The 10,234-nt window shown below is 59.1% G+C and overlaps 3 protein-coding genes across 3 annotated transcripts; 1 reads left to right on the plus strand and 2 right to left on the minus strand.

The window, feature by feature from the left end:
* The first annotated feature begins 224 nt into the window (after positions 1-224).
* Positions 225-1,988, plus strand: MYCTH_2311488 (uncharacterized protein). Its single transcript, XM_003666583.1, has one exon. The coding sequence runs from the start codon at positions 371-373 to the stop codon at positions 1,958-1,960; it is 1,590 nt and encodes a 529-aa protein (XP_003666631.1). The 5' UTR covers positions 225-370; the 3' UTR covers positions 1,961-1,988.
* Positions 1,989-2,305: 317 nt separating this feature from the next.
* MYCTH_2311492 (uncharacterized protein) lies at positions 2,306-6,165 on the minus strand. The gene is made up of 4 exons (XM_003666584.1): positions 5,689-6,165; positions 4,577-5,596; positions 3,593-4,278; positions 2,306-3,526 (listed from the first exon to the last, which is right to left on the minus strand). Exons 1-4 carry the CDS (start codon positions 5,839-5,841, stop codon positions 2,560-2,562), a joined length of 2,826 nt encoding a protein of 941 aa, XP_003666632.1. The 5' UTR covers positions 5,842-6,165; the 3' UTR covers positions 2,306-2,559.
* An 823-nt stretch (positions 6,166-6,988) lies between these two features.
* On the minus strand, positions 6,989-8,536 carry MYCTH_2311494 (uncharacterized protein). The gene has a single exon (XM_003666585.1). It carries the CDS (start codon positions 8,208-8,210, stop codon positions 7,029-7,031), a length of 1,182 nt encoding a protein of 393 aa, XP_003666633.1. The 5' UTR covers positions 8,211-8,536; the 3' UTR covers positions 6,989-7,028.
* Positions 8,537-10,234: the final 1,698 nt, after the last annotated feature.

Genomic DNA, 10,234 nt, shown 5'->3' on the forward strand with positions numbered 1-10,234 from the left:
TACATACAGCGGGGAGCTGTGTGGCCGTGGATTCCGAGGTTGCAATCTACCCAAACGGGCATCCATCCAAGCTCCCCTGTTAGCCGCTGCGTGGCCTGCTCTCTGGCGCGCGCGTTTGAGAGCCATGCATGCAGTGTTACATAAGCAAATGCGGGTAAACAATGCTCTGCTCCCCTGTGTAACGCTAACATTGGTCAACCCAATCAATCAACCGAAAGAGTGACCAGCTTGAAAGCCACCCTGAAGCATACATACCGAGCCATGTTACCATGCAATCCGTCGAACGAATTTTCAAATACACACCAACCCGCCTCGGCGAGAACGTCACCAGAAACTGAAGTGGCGATCGGCTGAACAGACATGAGAAAAGATGCCGCCTTTATTTGACGAGGCACAGATTCACAATGCTCTGCGAAACGAAGCGTTGCCAGAGCTGGCGCGTCTTGCTGGCGACCAACGCCTGCGGGAACGCGCCCTGGACCGCTTCGATCGCGACGAGCCGCCGCCGTACCTATCCTCGACCGACGACGAGGAGTATCTCGAAAACGAGCTACCCCTGGGTTCCGACGGCAGCGGCGTGCTGCAAGAGTTTGTCGATTTGATGAAGCAGCCGTTGACCGACGCCGAACGAGACACGGTCGCCATGGACCTGCACTTTTCCGGCAAAGTATACCAACCCGGCCATCGATACCACCAGGAAGCTGTTATCGAAGCACAACGGATCCGGCGTGTCTGCCGGGAGCTCCGGCCCGCCAACGCCGAGGCCCAAAAATTCCTCGACTTCCAAGGCAGGGCCGGCGATGAGCGCCTGAACATCCTTGTACGGCGCAACATCAAGCGCCGCTGGCGGAAGCTCGGTGTGTGGAATCCCCAGTGGGGGATCCCCGGCCGACGCAACGGTACGAATCCCGACGACGACGCGTCCAAGTGGAAATGGAGGTGGCAGCACGGCGACGCCGCCGCCGAGTGGACTCCGTCTGCTACCGCCACCGCCGCAAACCCAAAACATCCCATAACACGGGCTTTAGCATTGCGCCAAGGATTGCTGCATGGGGAGCATGCACCGGTCCCCCCCCGATCACGCCTTCCAGACGACGCCTCGGCCTCGCAAGCCGAGTCTTTCATCATCTCGCGGCCCTGGTTCGTGTTCATGGCCGAGTACTTTGAGGAGCGTGAGCGATTTTACCGCATTCCTCCGATGAAGCGACGGCATTACCGAGAGCCGATTGCAAAGCCCGTTATTGAACGGTGGAAGAGCCGAGGGGATTGGAGGGATGAATGGGACCAACCGGTCGAGGGAGCATACGTCCCTGGCTGGAAATGGAGGCACGAGAGCCCTTCCCCAGAACCCGAGGATCTGACGCCGCTCGAGACCATGGATCTCGAGTTCACGCCCTCCGAGGTCGATGCGCTCGAGGCCATCCGGCCTCCTACGCCTCCGCCTCCGCCCCCGCCTCGCTCGCACTCGCCGCGGCACTTCCCATCCGGCGACCAGACCGTGCACTCGGGGACAGGGCTCTTCTCTAGCCACCCGCTTCCACGCGCTCCCCCCACTCCCCCGGCCGCGGACGATTCTGCGCCGGAGGTTCCGGAGCCCGCCCAGGCCGCTCCGCAGCAGCAGCAGCAGCAGCCCCGCCGGCGCCCGCGCCAGCGGAAAGACGAGCAGCCCGTGCAACCCGTCCGGCGCAGCGCCAGGATCGCCGCCATGAACAAAACCAAGGCCAACCCCCCACCGCCGCCGGCGCCCGCCCCCCCACCGCAGGCACGTCAGAGCCGCCAACGCGCCGCCCGGGCTCCGGTGGGAGAGCAACCCGCCGGCCGGCCCAAGACGGACCGGTCGACGAGGGCGCAGAGGCGGGCCGCCGCGTCGGACAAGCCGTCGGCTCGGTCCATGCAAGCGGAGAAGCCGACTACCGCGCGGTCGAGAGGTCGCCCCAAGAAGAAGACGGGTCGTCGGTAGCCATATCATATAACCTTGCTCGTGACTTCTCTCTACCAACCATTGATTGTCTTTTGTCAAAGCGCAGCTGGCTTTTGTTTATCTTTTCTCCTTTTTTTTTTTTTTGGTTTTCCCCCCTCTTGCGTCGTTGGCCACTGTGATGACATCGATGTTGAGACCTCCATTCCAGGTTCACATTGGTGGGTGGTACCATAATAATTACAACTGAAATCGCAAGCAAGCAGAAAGGCAGAAGGGTGATGCATAGCAATGATCGTTAGTTAGTAGTCAGTGGTTCGTCAAAGCAAGCTCAGGAAAAGTAAATATCAGTCACGAAAAGCAGCGACAAAGTGTATGACGTGAAGTGAAACCTGTGGTCGTGGTCGTATTTGGAACCATAATGTGTCTCGTGTGATGCTTGCTTCCCTCCCGCGGCTACCAAAACATTCAAAGAAACACACAGCCCTGCCTAACCTTGATACACACCGTAAGACCCACGTACAAACATCAAAGCAACAACCTGTTTACCGGGAGTGATGCGTTCTAATATTATTGTGCATCAACGACTACTACTCATTCCCATCTCGCCCGTCCCTGACGCCCAGGGATTTCAGTTTTGATCAAAATGGGGAATACTGATTCAGCAGGTTCCACACGCTATCGTCCCCGAAATCGCCTCTGAACTGACAATACGGGAGGGTCGTCGCCCCTCCGCCGTCGGGTGCCGTCGCCGTCCCCATGCCCATTCCTCCTCCCCCGCCTCCCGCCGTCATGTCTGGGCCGTTGCATTGGAGACCCGTGCCTCCTCCTCCTCTCCCATCGTACGTGCCCTGTTGGGCCTGGTAGTCCCAGCCGACCCCGTTTTGCCCGCCGTCGCCGCCGCCGGGGGCCCCGGGGGCCCCGGGAACGGTCCTGGTCAGGTTGTGGTAGACCAAGTCGCTGGTGGCATAGATGGGCTGCAGACTGGACCAGTCGAAGTCGCTTGGCGGGTTCCACTCGAACGGGTTGTCGTTGGAGGACGGGTTGACCGTGAACAAGTCCGGATCCGGATCCCAGTTGAAGCTGAAGCCGGTAGCGGGGTCTTCGGGCGGAGTTGTCGTCGTAGTCAGCTCCGCGGCGCTGGTTTGTTGAGTGCTGCCGTTTAAGCCCGAGTGCTGAGGGGGGGAGAAGTCGTGCCCGGGCGTAGACATGGCTGTCGAACTCATGGCCGTCCCGGACCCCGTAGACGGGGATGGGTTGTAACTCGTTGTCGCGCAGGGACTGAACCCACTAGATGACGCTATGCTGCTGTTGGCGCTTCCGTTCGCCTGGAAGTTGGAGTTGGACGCAGACCCCGGGAGCAGCATCCTCTTGGCGGCCAGTTTGGACAGCCCCAACGCCTTCGTCATCCGCATGTAGATGGCATGGAGCACGCCCAGGGCCGATTTCGCCAGCGAGTTGCGGGTCGACATGGCCTCGAAGCGCTCGACGGCCCAGTGGAAGTGCTGAACTGCCCGGGGCACCATGTCGGGGTGCTCCTTGGGAAAGAGGATGTATATGGAAGCCATCAGCACGATGGCATCAAAGGTTCCGAAAAACATGGAGAAACTGCCAAGGCGGGTCAGCGAGTCGCACGCCGGCGTAGCTTTTGGGAGAGGTCGGAGGGAGACCTACGTCTTGTACATTTGCGGCCTGAGCGACTGGAAATGCAACCGCTGCGCGTCCAGCATATCGAGGCTCGCCTTCAGCGCTTCTGTCCTGCTCTTTGGCCTCGTGAAGATGTACGGTCGGTGCAGCGCCATCAGCTCGAACGAGATCAGCTGTGGAAAGACCACCCTGGCCAGGGGAAGCCAGGCGCACTTGGGCAGTGCGTCGAACCGGATATCGGGGTTCTCCAACCTGAAGAATGCCGGCGTCCTGGCCTCGAGATCCAAGAGCTCGTTGTGCAAGCGGTCGACCCTGCTGAAGTCCTTCGGACAGGGTCCTTCCTTCTCCAGTTCCAGTATCTCCTTCAGCGGACGCGTGACGTGATATGCCCAGATAGCCCTGGTCACCGGCGTGGGCGGGTCAATCTCCCCTCTCGGCAACACGGGTGTCTTGGAGCGGTCCTTGGGCACCGGCGCGTCCACGGCTAGCGAGGGGGGCGCCATCCTGAGGTCGGTGGTGGTCGGGCGGCCCAGCACAGACGCCATGTGGATGTCCCACTGGACGAGCGTCATCCACGCCTTCCTGCGGCGTTGGACTTCCCACTGGTTCTCCAGCACCGCCTCGGCGTCGTTGCTCGCCGGTTTGGGATCCAGGCTGTCCCGGTGCAAGCCGATCTCCTGGGCGTCGCGGACCGCCGAGCCGACCGCATGCCACTGTGTCATCTCCATGTGAGCCAGCCTGTCATTGGACAACAATGTACGACGACAAAGGATGGCCAAACAAACAAGAAATGACAAGAAATGAGAAGAGAAAGGAATAGAAGGGAAAACAGAGAGAGTTAAAGGAGAGAGAGAGGAGGGGGAAGAAAGTGAGAGAAGAAACAGAAAAACAAACAAGAAATGACAAGAAATGACAAGAGAAAGGAATAGAAGGGAAAACAGAGAGAGTAAAGGAGAGAGAGAGAGAGGAGGGGGAAGAAAGTGAGAGAAGAACAGAAAAAACAAAACGTACCGACTCGGTGACCAAGCCGACATACTTCAGCCAGCTCGCCCTCATCCAGCCGGCCAGGACCGTGTTGAGGGACATCTCGCGCTTGCCCAGGACGGTGAGCAGCTCGACGCCGCAGTCGCTGTACTCGCGGGCCAGGTCCTCAAAGGTCATGCCGCCGGCGTACTTGAGGCCCGAGAACCACGCGGCGTCGCCGCCGCCGCCGCCCGAGTCGAGCGCGTCCTCGTCCTCGAGGACGAGCAGGGCGACGGCGCAGACCTGGAAGACGACGGCCGGGAACGCGCGCATCTCCCGGCTCAGCGCGGCCGGGCCGGGCCCGCTCGAGAGCAGGCTGAAGGGCAACCGGTACCAGGCGGCCAGCTGGGCGTCGAACACGTCGCGGTCGAGCATGGCGTAGTGCGTGTTGAACTCGGCAAAGTAGAGGGCCGACAGCTTCTCGATGGCGCAGCGGCCGGGGAGCTGGCGGATCAGCGTCTTGTAGCGGTCGCGGGTGGCTCTCTCGGCCGGGGTGAGTGTTGGGGTGTTGTTTGTGGTATTTGTCGTCGTCGTTGTCGCGGTCGTCGTTGTCGTCAAGTCTGAAGAGTTGGCCGTCGTGGTCGTGCTAGTTCTGCTTAGGGGGTTGTGCAGCTCGGCGATGATCGCCGTCACGTCGGCGACATTATTATCGTTGCTGTTGCTATTGTTGCTGTTGCTGTTGCTGTTGTTTTTGTCGTCGTCATCGTCATCGTCATCGTCGTCGTTGTCTGGGTTGGCGGAGGTGGCACTGGTTGTTGATTCAATGTGGTGGAGGAAGCCGAGGGTGTTCGCGCTGGTGTGGGAGTAGCCAAAGGTTGCCGCTGCTGCTGTCGTGGTAGTGCGCTCCTGGCTTAGCTCTTGCTTCCCGGCCATGTCGCTAGGGGCGGCCGTCATGCCCGTGACTGCTCGCCTCCCATGTTGTTTGGCAGTCGGGGCACCCGTCTCGTACCGGCACGCACTGTCCTTGTTGCGCGAAACGCAGTTTGTGCAGGGAAACTTGCGGTCGCACTGCAAGCAAGGTGTTGGTCAGTCTCCGTGTGAACTTGGAATCCCAGAAGTGCAAACCAGAGCCAGGGAAGCGAGCGGGCAGCAGGCAGCACCTTTTGCTTTCGACGGTGGCACTCGGTGCACGAAATGACAATCCTCCTCCGTTTGCGGGGTGGCGGCCGGGTCTGTTGCTCCTTAGAAGCCGAAACAGGCGGCCACTCCAAGCCGGCGCCGGGCGCCACGCCCTCGACACTCGTTGCTGGCATGGATGAGTGTTGCGGGAGGTGGGCTTGGCTGTGGATGTGGATGTGGATGTGGATGTGGATGTGGTTGTGGGCGACAACTTGGCGAGCTGTCGGAGATGAGATGCCTGCGTGCGGAATGCTTCGAAGGGGCCCGGGGCCTCGGCGGGGCAGCTCGCGCGCGCTGCGAGAATGACACGTCTTTCGGATCGATCGATCGCGCAGTGTACCCGGTGCGCTAGCCCATCGCAAGTCGATGGCTCTGATGATGCCGCGCGATAGAGGATTGGTAATCGGGCACCACGCCCTCAGTGTTTCCCTACACTAACTAACTACACTAGGAATCAGTGGGGGGACTTGGCCAACGGTCCCTTACCGCCAAGCTTTTTGCCTTACACTAGTGTACGCAACGGCACTGGCCATCCCCGCCCGTGGCCTTGGGAGGGCCGTGGGGACGTTCTTAAGTCCGGGCCTTGGCTGGCCGCCTTTACTTGTATGTATGTATGTACGGAGGTATGGAGTAGTAGCCTTCTCTTTTCCGTTATCGCCGGCTCCTTTGAGTCACCCGGTGAGCCTCGGGGCCAGACGGATCTGTACTGTACCTGGACGGAACCGGGATTGGTACTGTATGTACGAATTACATACACTAACTACTCAGTACTAAGCCTGTTGGGGTACGTCCTGCGTAACCTCAAAAGCCGAAGAAAAGGCCGCTAGTGTATGTGGGGACGCACGGATCAGTACTTGTACAGTACAGTACGTCCGTAGTGTAAATCTGTATCCAGATGCAACGAGCTGTACAGTACACTACGGATTAAAGCCCTCTTGTTTCTCTCCGTGTCTCAGTCCAGCATTACACCACAGATATCCGGCTTCAAGTCTATGTGTGAGGCCCGAAAACGCCCTGAATAGCCGCGCCCTTTAGTAACCTTCACCCCCCATGGTTGAAACGAGGACGGAAATGAGAAAAGGAGAAGAGAAAAGAGCGGGGGAAAAAACCGATGTTTTTTTTTTTTTTTTTTTTTTTTTTTTTTGCCAGAGAGCTCACAACACTTTTTTCAACAACTTAACCCTTTTTATTTATTTATTTTTTTCCCCCTTTTTCTCCCTCTTTTGGGTGCTGCCCCGGTGACGAATCCGCTGCAGGACACACACAAGACTGACCAAGGCGACCCCTCCCCTCCCCCATTTCCTCTCCCCCTCCCCCCAAATCACGCCAGACGCGCCAGATAGGCCTTCCAGGCTTTTCTCCTGTACCTCTCAGCCTCGGAGGGCGGGTCGCCGGCGGCGGTGATGCCACGCCCTACGATGACAATGTCGGTGCCGCAAATGTTGATCAACTTGCTCGGCGAGTTGTACTGCTGGCCGAGGCCATCGCCCTCGATCTGGCTGGTCTCTTCATCCTCGCCTGGCGGCGGAAGCTTGCATCCGGGGGTCATGTGGATGAAAGTGTCGTCCGGGGCCGAGTTGAGCGACTCCTGTGAGACGAAGCCCATGACAAAATCCTTATGCTCGCGCGCGGCCTCGACGCAGGCCTGGGTGTACTCCTTGGTCATGAGGCAGCCCTTGGACGACATCTGGGCGAGCAGAAGCAGGCCGCGGTCGACGGGGGCCTCCTCGATGCCGGGGAAGACGGCGTCGTCGCCCAGCTCGTTGCTCTTGGACAGGCGTGGGGAGTGAGCGGGCTCAAACGACTGCGTCACCGTAGTGATCGAGACAATGCTCCCTTTCCGGCCGTCACCGTCTCCGTTGTCCTGTTGGTGCTGCTCCTCCCGAGTGCCGAGCCTGCGGGGCCCACCTTTTTCATCTCGCTGTTGCTGGTACTGCTGCTGCTGGTGCTGCTGGTGCTGCGGCCATTGCGCTTGCTCCTCCGCATCGTCGAACTGGTCCGAGACGGGCGTGCCCACCGTGACGGACGTCTTGACCTCGTAGTTGATGCGTTCCTTCCACTTGGCGGCCGCCTCGGCCATGGCGCGCACCATGTCCTTGCCGGCGTCGATGTTGGCGTTGGTGATGTGCGCCCACTCTATTATGCGCGCAGTGCCAGCCGTGTACTGCATCTGCACCGTCTTACCAATGTCGACAAACTTGCGGTCCTCAAAGATGAGGAAGCCATGCTTCCTCGCCAGGGCGGCCAGCTTCGCGCCGGTGCCGGTTTGCGGGTTGTAGTCCCAGCCCGAGATCAGGTCGTAGTGCGTCTTGAGCACGACGATCGAGGGGCCGACCCGGTCGGCCAGCGTCAGAAGCTCGCGCGCGGTGGACACGTCGGCGCTCAGGCACAGGTTCGAGGCCTTGAGGTCCATGAGCCGAAAGAGGTAGCGGGTGAGCGGGTGGCTAGCCGTCTTCGCCCGCTCGGCGAAGGACTGGGATAGAGTAGGATGGCGGTCCGCCATCTCGGGTCCTGGTCGGCGAGACCGTCTCGTCGGGGGGGATCAGAGGTAACAAAAGTTATCAGGCCGCAGAGATGAGGCAGGCGATAACTGCAGAGGCGAGAGACGGGATGGCCAGAACAAGCGGTCGTGGGGAGTGCCTGCCGGTCTCTTTTGTAGCGTTCGCGCTAGACAGGGTGGGTGTGTGTGTGTGTGTCGGCCGGTATTTACCGGCGGCTTGGATGCGACCCACGGGGGATGCAGGCCTGCCCAAGCGATGGTGGATTATGAGTTGTCGGACCAGTGACGCCCCGGCAAAGGGTCGAGGTGCGAGAAGCTCGCCTGGGGTGCGTGAAGCTCGCCTGGGGTGCGTGAAGCTCGCCCGGGGTGCGTGTAACTATGCCCTTGAGCACCTTAGCCACACCGTAGACTTGAACTTGCGGGCGTAGTAGCACCGACTCCTTCGTACTGCGTAGTGTTATCCGGACGTAACGCAGATTCAGATGACGCCTATAGTATGCGCAATCGCGGATTGGGGAAATGCCCTGGGGTGGGCACTATGTACCTACAGTACTGTACACACACACACACAACAACCAGCGAACGACGGACGGAGGGTGCTCCGGCAGAAAGGACAGGGGAGACTTTTACCTCTCCTGATCCGCGTTGGCGAAGCGGGTCCCGCTCGAATCGCTGCGGGTGCAAAACTGCGAAAGTTTGACAGTGCCCAGAGCCCCGCAGGCGGAGGTCGAAGCCAGGAAGGCAGGGTACTTTCGGGAAAAGGACCGAGCAGCAGCGAACGGCACCTGCTGTTACCGCCAACGGCGTCTTCCGTTGATTATTAGTTATTGCTTTTTGGTGCGAGCGGTAAGGAAAAGGAAGGAGGCTCTGCACTATAGTAATAATGCGCGCGCAGCAAGAGAAATTGACCGACCCGGCGAGAACTCGTGAGTTGATCATCATTGCTTGCACATCTACGAATACGGAATCGCGTCCCGCTGGGTCGGGCCAGACTTGTGGCTCGTCGGGTTCTCGCCTCCACAACAGGCGCACAGAGCGGCGACAACGCAACAGCGGACAAGAGGCCATTCTACACTAGCCATTGTAGTCGATCGTGTCTTGGCGAAGCCCCGAATTAGCTGTACTAGCACTCTGTACGGAATCAACTACTGCGTACTATGGGACGACCGCGGCGTGACCGCACTGGGTTCGACGAGCAGCAAAGGAGACGAGGATACATACATTATACTCTGGTACTGTATATACATAAACGGCACATGTTTGCTTACACGCAGTAATCCCCCGCCAAAATCTTGCGATCTTCTACTCCGTACCCTACCAAGTCGTTCAACGGGTGCGCTGTGACCAATTGCGTAAAAGAATTGTTGGCTCCCGGTCTGCCGTCTCCCCGCGCCAATTATTATCGTCCAGTCGGCGCAAGAACCGCTCGGCCAGAAGAACCCTTGCCCGCACAGGGTCCTACGAAGGTACTGTACAGACAATCTTATTTTTAAGCCCTGGTCTTCGTGGGGTCGAGGCACACAGACATGCCTCGGCGCGCGCATTTTAAAGTGCTGAACTCGGCACTCCGTGCACTACTAGTACTCCGTTCCTGTGGCGCACTGCTGTATAATACATCCACTTCATGAGGGAACTCGCACTTGCAGCGTCTCATCATCCCTTATACAAGGAACCTCCACCGAACTTAAAAAGAAAGAAAGAAAGGAGCCGGCTGTGGTCCGTTCGTGTAAGTCCATCTGATACTTCCGCGTGTAACTAATGCACTGGCGTTTTCACAAAGGCACCAGCAGTATTGTGGAGTGAGTGTAGAAGCAGTTATGCGCAGAATAGTTGCAACCTCACCGCTGCAATCATCGAGGCACCGGATCGGATCGCGCAGATGTGACGGGGGGGTTGAGCTAGCGTTGGCTGAACTTGGCCGCTCAAGAGGAAGGAAAGGGAGCGGAGTTGCATCTGCATCGCCCCCAGCCGTTGGAGATCACCATGTCCGCGATCCGAGATGGCGGTGCCGCAGCGAGTCTCTTTAC

This window comes from Thermothelomyces thermophilus, chromosome 7 (genome assembly GCF_000226095.1).
Source record: "Thermothelomyces thermophilus ATCC 42464 chromosome 7, complete sequence".
Lineage (NCBI taxonomy): Eukaryota > Fungi > Ascomycota > Sordariomycetes > Sordariales > Chaetomiaceae > Thermothelomyces > Thermothelomyces thermophilus.

What these genes read in the sequence shown, in the direction of transcription:
- MYCTH_2311488 (XM_003666583.1), top strand. Translation starts at nt 371, where the DNA reads ATGCCGCCTTTATTTGACGAGGCACAGATTCACAATGCTCTGCGAAAC.
- MYCTH_2311492 (XM_003666584.1), bottom strand. Translation starts at nt 5,841, where the DNA reads ATGCCAGCAACGAGTGTCGAGGGCGTGGCGCCCGGCGCCGGCTTGGAG. An exon ending in GCCACCGTCGAAAGCAAAAG is followed by an intron (nt 5,597 to 5,688) that starts GTGCTGCCTGCT and finishes CCTTGCTTGCAG; the next exon opens with TGCGACCGCAAGTTTCCCTG. An exon ending in TCGGCTTGGTCACCGAGTCG is followed by an intron (nt 4,279 to 4,576) that starts GTACGTTTTGTT and finishes GAGATGACACAG; the next exon opens with TGGCATGCGGTCGGCTCGGC.
- MYCTH_2311494 (XM_003666585.1), bottom strand. Translation starts at nt 8,210, where the DNA reads ATGGCGGACCGCCATCCTACTCTATCCCAGTCCTTCGCCGAGCGGGCG.